Source organism: Microcaecilia unicolor, chromosome 2 (assembly GCF_901765095.1).
Source record: "Microcaecilia unicolor chromosome 2, aMicUni1.1, whole genome shotgun sequence".
NCBI lineage: Eukaryota > Metazoa > Chordata > Amphibia > Gymnophiona > Siphonopidae > Microcaecilia > Microcaecilia unicolor.
The window spans coordinates 454,364,888-454,387,962 of NC_044032.1; the positions used below are offsets into that span (position 1 = coordinate 454,364,888).

General features: G+C 47.6%; 1 protein-coding gene across 3 annotated transcripts in view; it reads left to right on the plus strand.

Moving 5' to 3' along the window:
* Positions 1-23,075, plus strand: part of SFXN5 (sideroflexin 5) — a 743,850-nt gene that overhangs the window by 362,701 nt on the left and 358,074 nt on the right. For all 3 annotated transcript variants that reach the window (XM_030190957.1, XM_030190958.1, XM_030190959.1), the window contains one exon: positions 12,173-12,288. In XM_030190957.1, the coding sequence (XP_030046817.1) occupies positions 12,173-12,288 (116 nt within the window). The remainder of the gene's footprint in view (positions 1-12,172; positions 12,289-23,075) is intronic.

Sequence of the window (23,075 nt, forward strand, 5' to 3'; positions counted from 1 at the left end):
TCAAGGCGGACTTTCTCAGTCGCCATACCTTGGAGCCCGGAGAGTGGCAGCTATCTGCTCAGGCGTTCTTGGACATCACGAAGCGCTGGGGCCAGCCGAGCCTAGATCTGATGGCGTCATCGGCCAAGTGCCGCGCTTTTTCAGCAGAGGACGGGACCCTCGATCCCTGGGAGTAGATGCTCTCCTCCAACAGTGGCCGACACAGGAGCTTCTCTATGTGTTCCCGCCCTGGCCCATGTTGGGCAGGGTGCTAGACCGGGTGGCAAAGCATCCGGGCCGGATAATCCTGGTGGGTCCGGACTGGCCCAGACGTCCCTGGTATGCGGACTTGATCAGGCTCTCAGTGGACGATCCTCTGCGGCTGCCAGTGGAGCAGGGCCTGTTGCATCAGGGTCCCGTGGTGATGGAGGATCCCTCCCCCTTTGGTCTTACGGCCTGGCTATTGAGCGGCAGCGTCTGAGAAAGAAGGGCTTCTCAGACAAGCTCATCGCCACTATGCTGAGAGCGAGGAAGCGCTCTACTTCTACTGCTTACGCCAGGGTTTGGCGTACCTTTGCAGCGTGGTGTGAAGCAGGCTCACTTTCTCCCTTCACTGCTCCAATTTCTTCAGTGTTGGCGTTCCTTCAAGAAGGTCTGGAGAAAGGCCTGTCGCTCAGTTCCCTTAAAGTCCAGGTAGCGGCTCTGGCTTGCTTCAGGGGCCGCCTGAAGGGTGCTTCCCTGGCTTCGCAGCCAGATGTGGTGCGCTTTCTCAAGGGAGTTAATCACCTGCGCCCTCCTCTGCACTCAGTGGTGCCTGCGTGGAATCTCAACCTGGTGCTAAGAGCCTTGCAGAAGCCGCCTTTTGAACCCTTGTTAAGGGCATCTTTGAAAGACCTGACGTTGAAAGCAGTCTTTTTGGTGGCTATCACTTCAGCCAGAAGAGTTTCCGAGCTCCAGGCACTCTCATGTCGAGAGCCCTTTCTGCAGTTCACGGAGGCAGGAGTGTCTATTCGCACAGTGCCTTCCTTCCTGCTCAAGATTGTTTCTCGCTTCCATGTGAATCAGCAGCTCTGTCTCCCTTCCTTTCGTAGGGAGGACTACCGAGAGGAATACTCTGCTCTCAAATATCTGGATGTGAGACAAGTCATCATCAGATACTTGGAAGTGACCAATGATTTCCGGAAGTGGGATCATCTGTTTGTCCTGTTTGCAGGTCCTCGTAAGGGTCTGCAGGCTGCTAAGCCTACAGTGGCAAGATGGGTCAAGGAAGCCATTGCAGCAGCTTATGTGGCCGCGGGGAAGGTGCCGCCTATCCAGCTGAAGGCTCACTCCACTAGAGCTCAGGCGGCCTCGATGGCAGAGGCCGGGTCCGTCTCCTTGGCAGAGATTTGCAAGGCGGCAACTTGGGCTTCGGCCCATACCTTCTCCAGGCATTACCGCTTGACTGTGGCTGCTCGGGCGGAGGCCCGGTTTGGAGCTTCAGTGTTGCGGTCATGGATTTCAATGTCCCGCCCTGGGTGAGTACTGCTTCGGTACATCCCACCAGTCTATGGATTGATCAGCATGATGATATGGAAGGTAAAATTATGTATCATACCTGATAATTTTCTTTCCATTAATCATAGCTGATCAATCCATAGTCCCTCCCAGATATCTGTATTGTTTATATTCTGGTTGCATTTCAGGTTCAAGTTTAGTCTTCAGTTCCTGTTCAGGAGGACTTCGTGTTCAAGTTTTTTCAATGGATTCTTCAAGAGTTGAGACGAATTTGTGTTACAGTGAGCTGCTGCATTCCTCTCCCCTCCGTTTTACGGGGCTGGATTGAGACATAAATTCTGCCGACGCTCCCTCTCGCTTCGTGCGGCTGTAGGGCAGCTTTGTACCCCTCTCGCTTCGGCGGTGTTAGGGTCAGTCAGCTCCTCCCGCGGTTGCGGTTGCATGATAAGCCAGATCCCCCCGCATCGGCGGGGTGGTGTCCCTCCCCCGCTCCGCGGGGATGAGCTGGACGGATTCCCCTCCCCCACTTGTGTGGGGATGAGCTGGGTTAATTCCCCTCCCCCGTTTCGGTGGTGGTGAGCTGGGCAGAGTGTCCCTTTGTGGGTGTAATTCTCTAAGTGCTGAGTCCTGAGGATGGAGCTTGGATATCGACATACTGAGGAGTTTCCGGCAGCACATGACCACATATAGGGAGGCAAAAGGATTGCTCTCTATCTCCACCTGCTGGTAGATGGACACAACCCACCAGTCTATGGATTGATCAGCTATGATTAATGGAAAGAAAATTATCAGGTATGATACATAATTTTACCTTGAGGAGGAGATATGATAGAGGTCTATAAAATAATGAGTGGAATGGAACAGGTAGACGCTTGTTTACTCTTTCCAAAAACACTAGGGGGAATGCAATGAAGCTACAAAGTAGTAAATTTAAAACAAATCTGAGAAAATATTTCTTCACTCAATGTGTAATTAAACTCTGGAATTCGTTGTCAGAGAATGTGGTAAAAGCAGTTGGGTGAGCAGGGTTTTAAAAAGGTTTGGATAATTTCCTAAAAGAAAAGTCCATAAGCCATTATTAAGTACATAAGTGATGCCACACTGGGAAAAGACCAAGGGTCCATCGTGCCTAGCATCCTGTCCACGACAGCGGCCAATCCAGGCCAAGGGCACCTGGCAAGCTTCCCAAATGTACAAACATTCTATACATGTTATTCCTGGAATTGTGGATTTTTCCCAAGTCCATTTAGTAGTGGTTTATGGACTTGTCCTTTAGGAAACCGTCTAACCCCATTTTTAAACTCTGCCAAGCTAACCGCCTTCACCACATTCTCCGGCAATGAATTCCAGAGTTTAATTATGCGTTGGGTGAAAATACATTTTCTCTGATATGTTTTAAATTTACTACACTGTAGTTTCATCGCATGCCCCCTTGTCCTAGTATTTTTAAAAAGTGTGAACAGACGCTTCACATCCCTAAGATGAACTTAGGGAAAGTCCACTGCTTATTTCTAGGATAAGCAGCATAAAATGTATTATTTTCGGATCTTGCCAAGGTGATAAGAAGGTATGTATCCATCTATAGGTGTTCCCTGGAGCATAGTTTGTGATTCCACCTATGCTCCACCTAAACTATGCCCCAGGGAACAAATGGATACATGCCTTCTTGCCACCATGGGTAGTTTTATAAGAAGCTTTTTACGTGCATAAAACAGGGTTTCACATTAAAACCTTTGGGCTCCTTATACAAAGCCGTGCTGGTGATTAGCTGCACGACAAATGCAACGATGCCCGTTCAGTTCTTATGGGCTTTGTCACATTTGGTGCATGGTAATCACTACCGCAGCTTTTTAAAAGGAGCCCTTTATAAAATTACTCTATTAAAGGACAGTTTTAATAATTTTACCCTTTACATGGGTAAAGGTATGCATGCTGAAAAAGAAATCCCAGTACTTTCTCACCACAAGAACCTGGGCAAAATCTTCTCTTGTTGCTAGCGTAATTTCTCCGAGGACAAGCAGGCTGCTTGTTCTCACTGATGGGTGACGTCCACGGCAGCCCCTCCAATCGGAAACTTCACTAGCAAAGGCCTTTGCTAGTCCTCGCGCGCGCCCATGCGCACCGCGCATGCGCGGCCGTCTTCCCGCTCGAACCGGCTCGTGCCGGCCAGTCTTCTTTTGTCCGCGCTCGGTACGGTTGTGTTTCGCCGTTCGTGCCCCGGAAAGTTGACCTCGCGCGTCGTTTTCGACTCGTTCTTTAAAAAGAAATAATAAAGAGAAGAGTGTTTCGGGAGGAGACCTTTTGGTTTTTCCCTTCCCGTATTTCGAGTTTTTCGCCCCGGTAAGTTTTCTTTCGTCGTCGGAGTAGGCCCTAGTTAGGCCTCGGTCGAAGTTTTCTTCTCCCTATTTTTTGTGGTGCCATTTTCGCCATTTCGAGTTTTGATCTCGCCGGCGTGATTTTTCCGCCCATGACATCGAAGTCTCCCAGTGGCTTCAAGAAGTGCACCCAGTGCGCCCGGGTAATCTCGCTCACTGATGGGCATGCGTCGTGTCTTCAGTGTCTGGGGGCTGGGCACCGCCCTCAGGCCTGTAGTCTGTGTTCCCTTTTACAAAAGCGGACTCAGGTAGCGAGGTTAGCCCAGTGGAACATCTTGTTCTCGGGCTCTTCGTCGGCATCGGCACCGGGGGTATCGAGTGCATCGACGTCGTCAGCGCCCGGACCTTCATCCTCGCCCCCGATTGCATCGAGTGCATCGAGGCATCGGCCCTCTGCATCGGGGCGACATCGGAAGGCTGCGTCGGCGTCGGTGGTGTCGAGACCTCCTCGTCTGCTGATGTCGTCGGACGGTGGTGCTTCGTCTGGAGTGCAGGTGAGGGCTGTCCATTCCCCTTATGGTGGCGGTGAGCCTTCGGGTGGGTCTCCCCCTACCCTGAGGGCTCCTGCGGTACAGCCCCCCCGAGACCGACCCTCTTCGGTCTCGGCCCCGAGGAAGAGACGGCTGGATTGTACGTCCTCCTCATCGGTGCCGGGAAGCGCCGGTGACGTGCTTCGCTCCAAAAAATCGAAGAAGCATCGGCACCGGTCCCCTTCCCGTGTCGGCACCGAGAGCTCTGGGTCACCGAGGGAGTCGGCACCCAGCAGGCATCGGCACCGAGAGGACCGCTCACCCTCTGTCCAAGAGGTGTCGATGCGCTCCACTCTGGACAGCCCGGAACAACCTCCACGTCCGGAACAGACTCTGACATCGACGCCTGCATCGACTTCTATGCCTTTTTCTGCAGCCACTCTGAACGAGAGTCTCCGGGCCGTTCTTCCAGAGATCCTGGGAGAGCTGTTGCGCCCTACCCCTCCGGTACCGGGGGTGCTTGCGCCACAGGTACTGTTGAGTGAGGCGCCGGCTGGCCCATTGCCCGGGGTGAGGTCTCCGGGGTACCGACTGCGGCCGCCTCCCAGGAAGGCTCCCCGACTACGTCGGCGGAGGGATCTTCGCCGGTGCGGGCGAGGGAGTCTACCTCTCGACGCTCCCACCGTGGCCGTGGTTCCACGGAGTTGAGCCGGGCATGGTTGCAGACACAGGTTCGTGAACTTGTGTCTGACACCGAGGGTGAGGCCTCGTGGGAAGAAGAGGAAGACATCAGGTATTTCTCTGACGAGGAGTCTGAGGGTCTTCCTTCTGATCCCACTCCCTCTCCTGAAAGACAGCTTTCTCCTCCTGAGAGTCTGTCTTTCGCTTCCTTTGTCCGGGAGATGTCTATGGCCATCCCCTTCCCGGTGGTTGTGGAGGACGAGCCCAGGGCTGAAATGTTTGAGCTCCTGGACTATCCTTCTCCACCTAAGGAAGCGTCCACAGTACCCATGCATCATGTCCTCAAAAAGACATTGCTGGCGAACTGGACCAAACCATTAACTAATCCCCACATTCCCAAGAAGATAGAGTCCCAGTACCGGATCCATGGGGACCCAGAGCTGATGCGCACTCAGTTGCCTCACGACTCTGGAGTTGTGGATTTGGCCCTAAAGAAGGCCAAGAGTTCTAGGGAGCATGCTTCGGCGCCCCCGGGCAAGGACTCTAGAACCTTGGACTCCTTTGGGAGGAAGGCCTACCATTCTTCTATGCTCGTGGCCAAAATTCAGTCCTACCAGCTCTACACGAGCATACACATGCGGAACAATGTGCGGCAGTTGGCGGGCTTGGTGGATAAGCTCCCCCCTGAGCAAGCCAAGCCTTTTCAGGAGGTGGTCAGGCAGCTGAAGGCGTGCAGAAAATTCTTGGCCAGAGGGGTGTATGACACCTTTGATGTTGCGTCCAGGGCCGCTGCTCAAGGTGTGGTGATGCGCAGACTCTCATGGCTGCGTGCCTCCGACCTGGAGAATAGAATCCAGCAGCGGATTGCGGACTCGCCTTGCCGTGTGGATAATATTTTTGGAGAAAAAGTCGAACAGGTGGTAGAGCAGCTCCACCAGCGGGACACCGTATTCGGCAAGTTCTCCCGCCGGCAGCCTTCAGCCTCTACCTCTACAGGTAGAAGATTTTTTGGGGGAAGGAAGACTGTTCCCTACTCTTCTGGCAAGCGTAGGTACAATCCTCCTTCTCGACAGCCTGCGGCCCAGGCTAAGCCCCAGCGCGCTCGCTCTCGTCAGCAGCGTGCGCCTCAGCAAGGCCCCTCGGCTCCCCAGCAAAAGCAAGGGACGAGCTTTTGACTGGCTCCAGCAGAGCATAGCCGACATCCAAGTGTCAGTGCCGGGCGACCTACCAGTCGGGGGGAGGTTGAAAGCTTTTCACCTAAGGTGGCCTCTCATAACCTCCGATCAGTGGGTTCTTCAAATAGTTCGGCAAGGATACACCCTCAATTTGGCCTCAAAACCTCCAAATTGTCCTCCGGGAGCTCAATCTTACAGCTTCCAACACAAGCAGGTACTTGCAGAGGAACTCTCCGCCCTTCTCAGCGCCAATGCGGTCGAGCCCGTGCCATCCGGGCAAGAAGGGCTGGGATTCTATTCCAGGTACTTCCTTGTGGAAAAGAAAACAGGGGGGATGCGTCCCATCCTAGACCTAAGGGCCCTGAACAAATATCTGGTCAAAGAAAAGTTCAGGATGCTTTCCCTGGGCACCCTTCTCCCCATGATTCAGGAAAATGATTGGCTATGCTCTCTGGATTTGAAGGAAGCCTACACGCACATCCCGATACTGCCAGCTCACAGACAGTATCTGCGATTTCAGCTGGGCACACGTCACTTCCAGTACTGTGTGCTACCCTTTGGGCTCGCCTCTGCACCCAGAGTGTTCACAAAGTGCTTGGCTGTAGTAGCAGCGGCACTTCGCAGACTGGGGGTACACGTGTTCCCATATCTCGACGATTGGCTGGTGAAGAACACATCCGAGGCAGGAGCCCTGCAGTCCATGCAGATGACTATTCGCCTCCTGGAGCTACTGGGGTTTGTGATAAATTACCCAAAGTCCCATCTTCTCCCAGTGCAGAAACTCGAATTCATAGGAGCTCTGCTGGATTCTCGGACGGCTCGCGCCTATCTCCCAGAGGCGAGAGCCAACAACTTGTTGTCCCTCGTCTCGCGGGTGCGAGCGTCCCAGCAGATCACAGCTCGGCAGATGTTGAGATTGCTGGGCCACATGGCCTCCACAGTTCATGTGACTCCCATGGCCCGCCTTCACATGAGATCTGCTCAATGGACCCTAGCTTCCCAGTGGTTTCAGGCTGCTGGGGATCTAGAAGACGTGATCCACCTGTCCACGAGTTTTCTCAAATCCCTGTATTGGTGGACGATTTGGTCCAATTTGACTCTGGGACGTCCTTTCCAAATTCCTCAGCCACAAAAAGTGCTGACAACGGATGCGTCTCTCCTGGGATGGGGAGCTCATGTCGATGGGCTTCACACCCAGGGAAGCTGGTCCCTCCAGGAACGCGATCTGCAGATCAATCTTCTGGAGTTACGAGCGATCTGGAACGCTCTGAAGGCTTTCAGAGATCGGCTGTCCCACCAAATTATCCAAATTCAGACAGACAACCAGGTTGCCATGTACTACGTCAACAAGCAGGGGGGCACCGGATCTCACCCCCTGTGTCAGGAAGCCGTCAGCATGTGGCTCTGGGCTCGCCGTCACGGCATGGTGCTCCAAGCCACATATCTGGCAGGCGTAAACAACAGTCTGGCCGACAGGTTGAGCAGGATTATGCAACCTCACGAGTGGTCGCTCAATTCCCGTGTAGTGCGACGGATCTTCCAGGTGTGGGGCACCCCCTTAGGTAGATCTCTTCGCATCTCGAGCCAACCACAAAGTCCCTCAGTTCTGTTCCAGGCTTCAGGCCCACGGCAGACTGGCATCGGATGCCTTCCTCCTGGACTGGGGGGAGGGTCTGCTGTATGCTTATCCTCCCATACCTCTGGTGGGGAAGACTTTGTTGAAACTCAAGCAAGACCGAGGCACCATGATTCTGATTGCTCCTTTTTGGCCGCGTCAGATCTGGTTCCCTCTTCTTCTGGAGTTGTCCTCCGAAGAACCGTGGAGATTGGAGTGTTTTCCGACCCTCATCACGCAGGACGAAGGGGCGCTTCTGCATCCCAACCTCCGGTCCCTGGCCCTCACGGCCTGGATGTTGAGAGCGTAGACTTTGCCTCTTTGGGTCTGTCAAAGGGTGTCTCCCGCATCTTGCTTGCTTCCAGGAAAGATTCCACTAAGAGGAGTTACTTCTTTCTGTGGAGGAGGTTTGCCGTCTGGTGTGACAGCAAGGCCCTAGATCCTCGCTCTTGTCCTACACAGACCCTGCTTGAATACCTTCTGCACTTGTCTGAGTCTGGTCTCAAGACCAACTCCGTAAGGGTTCACCTTAGTGCAATCAGTGCATACCATTACCATGTGGAAGGTAAGCCGATCTCAGGACAGCCTTTAGTTGTTCGCTTCATGAGAGGTTTGCTTTTGTCAAAGCCCCCTGTCAAGCCTCCTACAGTGTCATGGGATCTCAATGTCGTTTTCACCCAGCTGATGAAACCTCCTTTTGAGCCACTGAATTCCTGCCATCTGAAGTACTTGACCTGGAAGGTCATTTTCTTGGTGGCAGTTACTTCAGCTCGTAGAGTCAGTGAGCTTCAGGCCCTGGTAGCCCAGGCCCCTTACACCAAATTTCATCATAACAGAGTAGTCCTCCGCACTCACCCTAAGTTCTTGCCAAAGGTTGTGTCGGAGTTCCATCTGAACCAGTCAATTGTCTTGCCAACATTCTTTCCCCGTCCTCATTCCTGCCCTGCTGAACGTCAGCTGCACACATTGGACTGCAAGAGAGCATTGGCCTTCTATCTGGAGCGGACACAGCCCAACAGACAGTCCGCCCAATTGTTTGTTTCTTTTGATCCCAACAGGAGGGGAGTGGCTGTAGGAAAACGCACCATATCCAATTGGCTAGCAGATTGCATTTCCTTCACTTACGCCCAGGCTGGGCTGGCTCTTGAGGGTCATGTCACGGCTCATAATGTTAGAGCCATGGCAGCGTCGGTAGCCCACTTGAAGTCAGCCACTATTGAAGAGATTTGCAAAGCTGCGACGTGGTCATCTGTCCACACATTCACATCTCATTACTGCCTGCAGCAGGATAACTGACGCGACAGTCGGTTCGGGCAGTCAGTGCTTCAGAATCTGTTCAGGGTTTAGAATCCAACTCCACCCCCCTAGGCCCATGTTTGTTCTGTTCCAGGCTGCACTCTCAGTTAGTTGGTAAATTTTTTAGGTCAATCTCAGTTATGTCCTCGCCGTTGCGAGGCCCAATTGACCATGGTTGTTGTTTTGAGTGAGCCTGGGGGCTAGGGACACCCCATCAGTGAGAACAAGCAGCCTGCTTGTTCTCGGAGAAAGCGAATGCTACATACCTGTAGAAGGTATTCTCCGAGGACAGCAGGCTGATTGTTCTCACAAACCCGCCCGCCTCCCCTTTGGAGTTGTGTTCTTCCCTTCTCTTTGTCTTGCTACATATGAGACTGGCCGGCACGAGCCGGTTCGGGCGGGAAGACGGCCGCGCATGCGCGGTGCGCATGGGGGCGCAAGGACTAGCAAAGGCCTTTGCTAGTGAAGTTTCCGATTGGAGGGGCTGCCGTGGACGTCACCCATCAGTGAGAACAATCAGCCTGCTGTCCTCGGAGAATACCTTCTACAGGTATGTAGCATTCGCTTTATTCATCAAACAGTTTATTGCTGTATACACATGCAAGTCCATATTCAGCTGCTCCAGCCAGTGTTTTTTTTTAAATGCCAACTGCAATGCTTAAAAAAATATCCAGATAATCAGCGCCACTACTCAGTCTCTAGCACTGAATATGAAAGAACTTGTCTGAATAGTGACATTATTCATCTGGATAACTTACAGCAGCCTTCTGTCTGCCCTAAATTGACCAGATAGCAGACTGAATATTGCCACTGTCCAGATAAGTTCTGGGACTACTCTGTTCTCTGTTTATGCTCGGACCCAGAAATATCCACATAGAGCAGAGGCAGTTTTTGAGAATATTCGGAGACATTATCCGGATAGTGCTGCCTGAAAATCCCAGTCATAGCACTAATCTAGATAGCTAAGACCAGTGCCAGTGCTGTTTTGGAATATGGACTGTTCTTCAAAATAGCAGTTTTCTGGAGCCAGTCGGCTATATTTTGAAATACTGCAGTGGTGGGCAGGTGTATGACTAGGAATCGCTCCTGCCTCCTTAGACCTCTAGGATCAGGTATAAGATACTGGGGGGGAGGGGGAAGAGAGGATCCATTTTTGTAAGTTTTGTGGTGCATTTATACGTTCTGGGTTTTGGTGGTGGTAGGGTGGGGGGGGGGGGGTGTTAATGGGGCAAGCCCACAGGTGACTTTTTATATTTTTGTCAGTGGGAGAATGGCTGTTCCACAAATGAAATTAAAAATGAACAAAAGTTTGTTAGTTTTTCTTTTGTTTATAAAACATAATAGGAAATATTACAGGTACTTTTGTTTCCAATGAGAACACATCCCTAATGCTTTACTGGCATGGGAAGGATGTAATTTTATAACAGGGTGGTGAAAAAGGAGACAATTTTATACTCGTTTTATAAAGCCTTACTAAACAATGAAAAGAACCTTCAGAAATATCTATTTGTTACACCAAATCAGTAAGAAAAGTTTTCATAGGACCATCATATGCTATATAATCATCAGTTCATATTTTTTCAAATGATTTGGAAACACAGATTTATGCAAATTTTCAAAAAAACAGTAACGTGAAACAGCAAATGATAATATAAAGATAATAAAATACGCAGCTGCTGCAAATGAAGTTTAAACCGTCCCCACCCCGTCCCCCCCAAAAGAAAAATCCAAAACCACCAATACAAATGTGTTTCAATCTGTAGCTGTGCTTCAGGGTTTAAATCTATTAAAAAATAACAAGAAATTACCACATGGTCCCAGAAAAAAGGCTTTACTGACTACTACTTGCTGCAATATATTTATAATACATTGTTTTATGAAGGCAACTTAGGTGGGCTTTCCACAGGGAGAAACCTTTTTAAAATCACCTCCCTAATGGAACACTCAGAAATATGGTAGTTATTAAAGTTACAAATAACTGCAACCCAGCTGCTGCAAATTTACAGGAAGACAGTGATGCTCTGGTTCTTTATTTGCAAGGTTTTAATTTGAGCTTCATTTTAACAGCTTTAAAGTGCTAGACTAATCTAGTCAAGCGTGGTGCTGATTGCAGTTGATCATACATACATGTTGTAGTCTTGGCATCCCTTCATTGGAAGGCACATATTTGAATTAAGGGATCAAAGTGAACATTTCTCAATATTGTGTCTTCAATTGCCTTTCCTTTCTCTAGAAATGAAAGAAAAATAAATAAAAGGAGAATCTGGGGCATTTGCTTTGTGTATATAATCTTGAAGACGCTGTTGTCCCTGCTTTTCTTCTTGCCTACTTTGTTTACATTAATACAGAAGTGTTATCTAGGCTTCTGAAAGTGTAAGCTTACTTATTTAGCAATTCTTTTGCTTCCTCTTTAAGTTCTCTTCACTTATCTCCTTTTTCCCCTCTTACTAAGTTTTTCTGATATTTTTACACTTTCTGGAAATAATGGGTGTGTGCTGTTTTATTTCTACCATGCCTCTTTTTAATAGTCTCCTTCATTTCTGTGCTATATTCAGTGTTTAACAGGTGTAAGTGACATGTCTGCTGGGCTTTTCTGGTGAAAAATCAGCACCCCCAAATTACCAAAATTTTGTAAGTTTAGAAGTGATCAAGTAGGAGGATTTTTCAAAAGCGTATAACATTTTTTCTTGAAAATATGAATGAGAATAAGGAGTCTTAATGATGATGTTTGTTTGACTTATCAACTGAATTGTCTAAAAATATTTTTGCTTACTTATTCTACTTGATGCATGAAGAGTAGCACGTGTAGCATAGCATATGGCATTACGGGTGATTTTTCTATAAGCGCTGTAGAATAGGTGAACAGATAAGCAAAACTTAAAGTTTTTTTTTGGATCATATGCTGAAATCTGCAAGAAACATGTTACAACATAAGCAAAAAACAAGAAGGATTTCCATGAATGTGAAGACTTGTTATTACTGCCAAATTTGTGGCTTGTGTCTGGTGGCTCCATGGGGCTTCTGTGAAAGTGTGTTGGCAGAATAATATAAGTGGATTTGATTTGTTCTTTTTTTATTCTTCAGCCAGTGCCAATGTTTGCAATGTCGTTCTTATGAGACACAGTGAGCTGGAAGAAGGCATTGATGTTTTCAACAGTAATGGAAAGATTGTTGGATCTTCCAGAATTGCAGCAAAACATGTATGTCCCTGTGGTGTTTTTCCTTAATCATTGTAAGATTGTTTCATTAAAATCAAATTCTTAAAATGTGAGATCCACATGCAGGACGTATGTGGAGACCCATGGACTGTGGATTTGTTAAATGAGTCTGCGTAAATTAAGTCTCGGGAATCACAGAGGAAACATCCCAGTTCTATAGTACATTTTGATGAACCAGGTCAGTTCTATCAGTGCATTTTGATGTAGCCAACTCAAAATGATGGCTTGTTTGAGGATAAATAACATCAAATATTTTTCAATTTTATTTATTTAGATTTTCTGCTCTTCCTATGGAGAGCTTGTAGTTGGATCTGTTCAGGCAATGGCAGCACAACATCCTGGCCCACCTTCCAAGCTTTCTGGTTTCTGACACTGTGATGGGCAAAATATTGGTGGGGCTGTGGCTCCTGGGGTCCAGCTGCTGCCTGTGTGTTCATGAGCTCCCAGCTCCCCCAATGTGCTTTGCAAATACTTAGAACCCTATATGCCTTTGCGTTTCCCCTTATAGATGCAGAATGGGAATAAATCTTTAGGACAGCCTGGTAAAGTGTTGTTAAGCAAGGATTATAGGTTCAGTTGGTTTCTGTCAAATTCTGAATTACAGAAACAAAATAACTTTTCATTTGTATGTTAATTTCTTCTTTGAAAGCTCTATAATACCATGGGCTCTACTTTTCAGAAAACATTTTGTGGGAGAAAAATGGATGACAGATGTTTTACTGAATGTCAACTGCCATATAAGAAGCTATTTAGTTGAAGAAAAGTTTTTCTCAATTTGTTGAAACAATTTTTTGTTGTATAGGTTGAGGGGCTAGCACATACATGCCACTAATACTCTGTGGAGATACTACCCAAACATATACAAACAAGTTAATTATCAGCATGACACACAAAAGCATACCAATACCCGATATTTATTAAAAAGTAAATGCACAATTATACAAGTTGTTAGATAAAGAAAAACTTAAATATACAGTAGATAATTTATGCAGCAAAACAAACACAAACATTAAACATAAGATACATGATAACAATAATAATAACAACACCAACTTATTTCTTGTTCCTATGAGCTAATGTAGGGGGAGAGGAGAGGATGGCGAACATTGCTGTCAAATCTTCACATCTCTTATCCATTTTTAACTTATCGTAATGCTGCTATGCACATGGAAAGCTTGTTGATATCACAGGTTGTAAATGTCACTTCAACTCATTAATGCATTGCAAGCACCACTTTTAAAGTCACAACTCTTTCTTAGGTTCTTCATTTAGCATATCTAGATTACTACTCTGGTACCCAGTTCCACAAAAGTCTGAAGCACAAATTACCAGGGTTCAGTTTTCAACAATACAGGATTACTATGGTTGTGTTGATTGTTGATTAAGGAAGGAAAATGTTTTTCCATGTTCTTTTTAAATTGACCATCCCACCACATCACTTCTGTAGCAGCATCTCATTTACCATAGGGCTTCCCCTGTCTAACTGCTTCAGTCAATGCTCATCAGTAGCAGTTGCCCCACATCTTATATGTTGCTGTAGAAGAAATTTGTTCAGCCTTGCTGCTAGCACAGAGGCCAAGATTTTTAGGTCCTGGTTCAATAGGGAAATAGGACAGTAGGCGTCTATTGCTTGGCATCCTTCCCTAGCTTTGGTAAGACAGTAATATAAACATACTTTGGTGTGGAACCCATGTCCTATTTTTCCCATATTGAATCACACATTAAAATAAAGGGCTTCACAATCAGGTCTTGTAATATTTTATAGAATTCAGTGCTCAGGCCATCCAGTCCTAGGACCTTAGCCAATTTGAGTCTCTTAATAATGTCTTGAACCTGTGAAAGGGGATCTAAGAAGACTCACTTGTTCTTCGGAAAGCTGGGCCAAGTCTATTGCTCGGAAGAAAGCCATACAGGCATACTCATCAAAGGTCCCTGTAGCATAAAGAGATTCATAAAAATGGCCAATTCTTGTTGAATGTCTATTTGGTATGTGCTTTACCGTTGACCCCCCTTTATCCTACTTATGTAGTTTTAAGCAAACTTTTGCTTGACCAGGGATGCCAAAAGTTTTCAGGTCTTGTTGCATCATATGTGAAGATGATATCTGTACAACTTAATGCTTTTTAGGCCCCCTCTAAAAAATAAAAAACTCAGTTGTATTTATTTAAGATCCACTTCCACACACAGTTTTTTCCTGAGAGGAATAATCTTGTACACTGTACCTCTAGTCCAGCTTCTGAGTGGAGCTTCTCTCCTCTTGGGCCTGTAGGGCCAAGCAACTGCTCCACTCTTCTGTCAAACTGCAGGCAGAGGTGTGTAAAACCTTTAGCCCATCACATTCACTTCACACTGGACACAACTAAAAAGATCAAGGGAGTCTTCAAGGCTCCAGGGCTGAGCCCTACACACGTTGCTTCTCCTAGCAAATACACACAGCCACCACCACCACACCTCACTAAGGGTCTCTGACTCGTAAAGGGGCAAGTGACAATCCCAGGAGGGTGATACACCTCCTCTATACTCTGATGTGGTATGGTCCTAGGGGCAGAGACATACAGGACTAGTGAGGGTTTAAAATATTATCTTAAACTTAACCCAGAATGGTGGTTATAAACTTGTACATCCACTTTTTAACTGATTTTTAGTTTTTTTTCTAGCACTTGATGTGATCTTTCACATTGCCAAACTCTTATACAGACAATGCAGGACCAGATGATATATGTCAGGGAGTAACCCTAGAACTGTACAAAAAATGTGAAAAAGACTGTATCACAAGCTTCACATTGTGTGTAGATGCCAGGTAGTTGCCTTCTAAATGTTGTATTATCATCCAGGGTAGAATTTGCAACTTATTCTTATGCTATGAGTATTAACTGGTCCCACTTCATTTCTTGTTGCCCCAACCAGATCTGTGAAATTCTATTGGCTGCTAATCCCAGATGTTTACCTGGAGGCCTTACTGCAGCTCATGTATGCACTCAGAGTATGGAGTGCCCATAGATCTACATTTGGCGTATTAATTGACTCAGACCTGCAATAAGCATAGCATATTAAGTTAGGTGATCTCATATTTGAAGTACATGTCATACATTTAGTACAGTGGTGGAAATAAGTATTTGATCCCTTGCTGATTTTGTAAGTTTGCCCACTGACAAAGACATGAGCAGCCCATAATTGAAGGGTAGGTTATTGGTAACAGTGAGAGATAGCACATCACAAATTAAATCCGGAAAATCACATTGTGGAAAGTATATGAATTTATTTGCATTCTGCAGAGGGAAATAAGTATTTGATCCCCCACCAACCAGTAAGAGATCTGGCCCCTACAGACCAGGTAGATGCTCCAAATCAACTCGTTACCTGCATGACAGACAGCTGTCGGCAATGGTCACCTGTATGAAAGACACCTGTCCACAGACTCAGTGAATCAGTCAGACTCTAACCTCTACAAAATGGCCAAGAGCAAGGAGCTGTCTAAGGATGTCAGGGACAAGATCATACACCTGCACAAGGCTGGAATGGGCTACAAAACCATCAGTAAGACGCTGGGCGAGAAGGAGACAACTGTTGGTGCCATAGTAAGAAAATGGAAGAAGTACAAAATGACTGTCAATCGACAAAGATCTGGGGCTCCATGCAAAATCTCACCTCGTGGGGTATCCTTGATCATGAGGAAGGTTAGAAATCAGCCTACAACTACAAGGGGGGAACTTGTCAATGATCTCAAGGCAGCTGGGACCACTGTCACCACGAAAACCATTGGTAACACATTACGACATAACGGATTGCAATCCTGCAGTGCCCGCAAGGTCCCCCTGCTCCGGAAGGCACATGTGACGGCCCGTCTGAAGTTTGCCAGTGAACACCTGGATGATGCCGAGAGTGATTGGGAGAAGGTGCTGTGGTCAGATGAGACAAAAATTGAGCTCTTTGGCATGAACTCAACTCGCCGTGTTTGGAGGAAGAGAAATGCTGCCTATGACCCAAAGAACACCGTCCCCACTGTCAAGCATGGAGGTGGAAATGTTATGTTTTGGGGGTGTTTCTCTGCTAAGGGCACAGGACTACTTCACCGCATCAATGGGAGAATGGATGGGGCCATGTACCGTACAATTCTGAGTGACAACCTCCTTCCCTCCGCCAGGGCCTTAAAAATGGGTCGTGGCTGGGTCTTCCAGCACGACAATGACCCAAAACATACAGCCAAGGCAACAAAGGAGTGGCTCAGGAAGAAGCACATTAGGGTCATGGAGTGGCCTAGCCAGTCACCAGACCTTAATCCCATTGAAAACTTATGGAGGGAGCTGAAGCTGCGAGTTGCCAAGCGACAGCCCAGAACTCTTAATGATTTAGAGATGATCTGCAAAGAGGAGTGGACCAAAATTCCTCCTGACATGTGTGCAAACCTCATCATCAACTACAGAAGACGTCTGACCGCTGTGCTTGCCAACAAGGGTTTTGCCACCAAGTATTAGGTCTTGTTTGCCAGAGGGATTAAATACTTATTTCCCTCTGCAGAATGCAAATAAATTCATATACTTTCCACAATGTGATTTTCCGGATTTAATTTGTGATGTGCTATCTCTCACTGTTACCAATAACCTACCCTTCAATTATGGGCTGCTCATGTCTTTGTCAGTGGGCAAACTTACAAAATCAGCAAGGGATCAAATACTTATTTCCCCCACTGTATATGTTGCTAGGAACACCATCTATCAACTGATATTATGGCTTTGCGCAACAACCCTAATGCTGCTACCATGGTTGCTGCAACAATATGAAAAGAATGCATGGTGGAACATTTGCTATCTAAACCTACTGCTTTTAGATGGCTTCAAAACACTGTCAGATTGGAAAGTGGACATGAGATGACCGTTCTTGTGTATCAAAAGAGCCATTGGACTTTTTGGTTTTGGCCAGATTCTTTACTGGGCAACTACAGTCATTCTTCAGCAGATTCAAAACTTTCAACTGATTCAAAACTACCCTTGCACACCTTGCCCTATGGTTTATTTTGTATTTTCAATAATAATGTTTACTGTATTGTGCCCAAAAGGCACACTACCTACCTGAAGACTTGTGGAATCAGCTTGGAGTGTGTAGTATTGATTCTATGATTTGCAATGCAGCAATGAAAGCCAACAGAAAGACACATTTGAATAGAAGGACTTCCAATTGATTGTAGCATGCTTCCAGCAATGTCTGCAAGAGGAGGCCTATGAATTCATGTGTTATTGGATGTATAATATCTATTTACCCACCTCTTTAACATTGCTTTTGACTTGTAACCACTTGTAACCACTCGCCTCCACCTACCCTCCTCTCTTCCTTCCTGTTCACATTAATTGATTTGATTTGCTTACTTTATTTATTTTTTTGTCTATTAGATTGTAAGCTGTTTGAGCAGGGACTGTCTTTCTTCTATGTTTGTGCAGCGCTGCGTATGCCTTGTAGCACTATAGAAATGCTAAATAGTAGTAGTAGTAGATTTGGCCCGGACTTGCATTATTCTCCTCACAACAAAACTAGATACGGGGTTCATCGCCTAACATGTTTGCAAAGAACCAATCCTGGCTAATCTTGCTGTCACATCAAGCAGATACAAAGTTGAAATAATGACCAAAATTATTATGGGAAATTACAATGTAAAAGGAGGTAAATCAGTGAATCAATCATTCAGTATAAATGGTATTAAGTACAAATAAATAGCCTTTGCTACTGTTTCATTGGAAGGGATTCAATATTTCCTTTTTTCCACAGTGATGTGACTTTCCTAATGATGCTTAATCTTAATTCTTGACATTGCTCATTGTATTGTTCATGATGTAGATCTATATATGCCCTGTCCTGCACTGTATGATGAATTGCACTATTGGCTCAATTCTAATAGACCATATTTAGTCATCATCATTGGCTTCAAGAAAGGAGTAAATGTCTCACATTGAAAGTCTTTTAAGCTTGGAATGATGATGAATCCTGCATCATGTGCTAAACTTGGGTGAGGGGAAGATAAAACACCAACCTTCTGGGAATGTTGGGAGTCCCGATTGGCAACAAGGGCCAGGGATCAAAGGGATGAGTACTCAAAATAGGAGAGCGAGTCAGATGTGTGATACTAGTGATATCTGGCACATGGGATATATATAATGTGATGTTGAGCTGCAAGATAGCCTATTAATGCAGTTGTTCTCAACTCAGACCTTGAGGCACACCTAGCTAGTCAGGTTTTCAGGATATCGATAATGAGATAGGTTTGCATGCACTGCCTCTTTTGTATTCAAATCTATCTCATGCATATTCCTTGTGAATATCCTGAAAAACCCGACTGGCTGGATATGCCGTGAGGATTGGCTTTAGAAAGACAATATTAATTGACTTCACCAAAGACATATTATTGGACCTCTTACTGTTCAGATCCTTACCCTAGTTGTTGAAGGTGACCAGTCAGGAACAGCTATAGAAAAGTTATGTCACGGATTGTTCCGTATTGATGCCATAAGTTTGGCCATGCTTCTGTGCATCATGACCCTGAATTAAATGCTAAAGCCCAATTCTCCTTAGGCATTTGTGAAGAATTCTAACTCTCTGATTAATATGGGATGATCTGGCCAAAATGGTAAGAAATTAAGGGAGAAATTCTATATCTGGTGCCGAACGTTAGGCGCTACTTCCGTGCCAAACTTTCGGTGCGAAAAAAGCTATCTAATGGATACAAAGTCCCAAAATGGGGTAATGTTGTGCAAAAACACGTGCCCATTTTTATAGAATAATGTGTAAGTTTTCTGTGTGGATCTGCAAAGGGGGCATGGACATGGGAGAGGAATGGGTGGGCCAGGGGCATTCCATTAAAATGTGATCAATGTTATAGAATTTGAGGGATCCACACCCAACTTGTGTGCTGGGATTTACACTGTTATGATTCTGCTGGATCGGCAGGGGAATGTTTGGGACTCACTCCTGATTGGCTTGTCAGGGGCTGAGCCAGCAGACGTCAGAAGCCTGATCCATTTAAGCCTGCCTTTCCCCTGCAATCATTGCTTTGGCGTTGATTGCTCTGATTGCTTTGCTGAAGCCAGTCTGCCCTTGGTCGCTTGTGTTCAGCTTGGAGTTTAGCCTTTCTCCTCGTGTTTGCTTATTTTGTGTGTGTGTGTGTGTGCTGGGTACTCCCAGCATGAGCCTGATTGCCTCACTCCCCACACCTGCTTTGCTTTCTCCTTCTCTAATGTAGTGCTGTCTGGGGTAAGCTTGTGTCTTCAGTTTGTTTCTCTCCCTCGGTGTTCCCTTTGTTGTGCTGAGCTTCTGCTCCGCTCCCTGTGGTTCTGCCTCCCCCTGTCCTTGGGGAAGATGCACTAAAAAATCGTTACAGCCCTTCCCTTACCGATTTGCTTAGCGAATCGGTAAGGATGAGCATGCATTAAGGAAAGGGAATGCAAATGAGCTGCTTGTTGTAGCTCACTTGCATTCTCTATTCTATCTGTAAACGAGCATGCGCAGAGCAGCCAAGTGTTATGCTGGCTTCTCCGAGGACAAGCAGGCTGCTTGTTCTCACGACTGGGTTGACGTCCACGGCAGCCCCTCACCAACCGGAACAAAAACTTCGCGGGCGGTCCCGCACACAGGGCACGCCCACCGCACATGCGCGGCCATCTTCCCGCCCGTGCGCGACCGTTCCCGCTCAGTTTTTTCGATTCCGCGCTGGAGAGAGACGTGTTATCGTCTCTCTCTTTGTCAGCCCCGGAAACCGGATCGCGGCCTAGCCGCGAGCTTTTTTCTCTTTTCGTGCGCGTTCGCGCTTCTTTTCTTTATTTTCTGTGTTAAAAAAAAAAAAAAAGAAGTTAGTTTGTCCCCTCGTCGTCTTTAGCCGCGGGGGCGCCTCATTGCGGCCTTGTGGCCGCGCGGTCGTTTCTTTTTTGGGTGTGCTTTTCAACGCCACCATCGACGACTTTGACTTCGCCAACGCGATTTTTCCGTCGATGTCCTCGAAGGTCCCGAGTGGATTCAAGAACTGTGATCGGTGCGGCCGGCAGATCTCGCAAACCGATACCCACGCTTGGTGCCTCCAGTGCCTTGGCCCGGAGCATAATACCAAGACATGCACCTTGTGTCTCGGCTTGCAGAAGCGGACACAGGTGGCAAGGCAAGTTCTTCGGGACCGGCTTTTTGGAACTTGCGCTGGCCCTTCGACGGCGACGGCATCGGTGTCGACGGCCGGATCTTCGGTACCGATGTCGACGAAATCGGCACCGATGATGGCACCGACCCCAGGAGCACAGGTACCGCTGGCCCGCCGGACCACTGGCGACGGTGGGGGTGAGCGGCCGCGCGGGCAGTTGGCCCCGGCCACTCCCTCTACCCAGGGCCATCGGGACCGAACCCTGTCAGACCCGATCCCTCGAGGCCGGGGGGGTTCTACCTCCTCAAAAAGACTACAATGTTGCAGTATCGTCTAGAGTCTGAAGGCTCGTAATGTGATACAAAATATGCAGTGACTCTAGGAAGCAAAGTTTCGAAATAATGTGCTTAGAAGTGGAGAAAACCCTCAGAAACCTGGGACAGACAGTCACAGGTTTAGAGCGAGGTTACTAGTATCAAAAGTAACACCCACCCAGATTCTATCATTGGGTGTAAAAACTCCACTGTTTATTAGAATTTTTTCAAGATTTTATCAAACATTTTAACTCTATCTAAAGGTATGATTCTTAATTGCTGAGCTATTAAACTTCCAGCATTACTTCGCTTAATAACAAAAGTAAAGTACTCTTATCTTTATGTTCGACGGGGGTCACCTCCGTTTCACCCCAACATCAAGGCTTCATCAGGAACAGAGCGCTAGATCATGATGCTGAAAATCTACAAAAATAATCAGATTAAAAATTAAACTTAAGCAGAAAAGAATCAAAAAAATACAGAAAGTGCACACTGGCACAGTCACACTTGGATCCGCTTACAGCTTAACGGAGCACCATGCATTTCAAAATGGCGTCTCAGCGTCATCTATGGGTCATCTGATAATTATAGAGTTCTAAATTGACTTGCAATCATAATTGACTGATGAGCTAATAAAAAACATGGCAGTCAATGGAACCTAATGGCCTCAACAGTTCCATTGACTGGCATGTTTTTTATTAGCTCATCAGTCAATTATGAACATAAAGATAAGAGTGCTTTACTTTTGTTATTAAGCGAAGTAATGCTGGACGTTTAATAGTTCAGCAATTAAGAATCATACCTTTAAATAGAGTTAAAATGTTTGATAAAATCTTGAAAAAATTCTAATAAGTAAACAGTGGAGTTTTTACACCCAGTGATAGAATCTGGGCGGGTGTTACTTTTGATACTAGTAACCTCGCTATAAACCTGTGACTGTCTGTCCCAGGTTTCTGAGGGTTTTCTCCACTTCTAAGCACATTATTTCGAAACTTTGCTTCCTAGGGTTCTACCTCCTCTTCATCTCTGCCACTGAGCGCCGATGATGGGCACCGAAAGAAGACTAAAAAACATCGTCATCGGTCGCCCACAGTGTATGGGACTCCCAGTTCCGGCGCCTCAAGAGATGACTCGACGCCGAGGAAGCGGCAGTGCCGAGAGGAGCGTTCCCCCTCGGTCGAAGAGGTGTCGCTGCGTCAGTCCATGGGTGCTTCGGTACCGTCTCCTGGAACCGAGCAGCTTCCGGCACCGGCACCCACATCGGCCCCCCTGCCTTTCCCGACAGCGGGCCTTGACGAGTGCCTCCGAGCCATCCTTCCAGGGATTCTGGAAGGACTGATGCGCCAGGCTTTGCCGGCACCGGGGGTGCTTGCGCCCCCGGCGCTCTTGATGGAGGCGCCGGCGTGCTCTAGCCCGATGCAGAGGCCGCCGACGCCGCTTGCGGTGCCGGTGTCGACAGCCACGCAGGTGGAATCCCCGTCGATGGAGGGAGCTTCATCCCCGCCAGCACGGGAGTCCACCGCTCGACGCCACCATCGAGGACATGGTTCCTCGCAGTCGAGACGGGCCCGGTTCAGGTCTGAACTGCAAGAGCTCATGTCCGACACCGAGGAAGAGGCCTCGTGGGGGGAGGAGGAGGACCCCAGATATTTCTCCTCAGAGGAGTCTGAGGGCCTTCCCTCCGACCCCACTCCTTCACCGGAGAGGAAGCTCTCGTCCCCTGAGAGCCTCTCCTTTGCCTCCTTCGTCAGGGACATGTCTATTTGCATTCCCTTCCCCGTGGTCTCTGTGGATGAGCCGAGGGCTGAGATGCTCGAGGTCCTCGACTATCCATCACCACCTAGAGAGTCTTCCACGGTGCCGTTGCACAATGTCCTCAAAGAGACACTGCTTCGGAACTGGCTGAAGCCCTTATCTAACCCCACCATCCCCAAGAAAGCGGAGTCCCAATACAGAATCCACTCTGACCCAGAGTTGATGTGGCCCCAATTGCCTCATGACTCGGCGGTCGTGGACTCTGCTCTCAAGAGGGCACGGAGTTCGAAGGATACCGCCTCGGCGCCCCCGGGGCGGGAGTCTCACACTCTGGACTCATTTGGGAGGAAGGCCTACCAATCTTCCATGCTCGTGACCCACATCCAGTCGTACCAGCTGTACATGAGCATTCACATGCGGAACAATGTGAAGCAACTGGCGGACCTGGTCGACAAGCTCCCTCCGGAGCAGTCCAGGCCTTTTCAGGAGGTGGTCAGGCAGCTGAAGGCGTGCAGAAAGTTCCTGTCCAGGGGTATCTATGACACCTGTGATGTGGCATCTCGAGCTGCGGCCCAAGGTATAGTGAT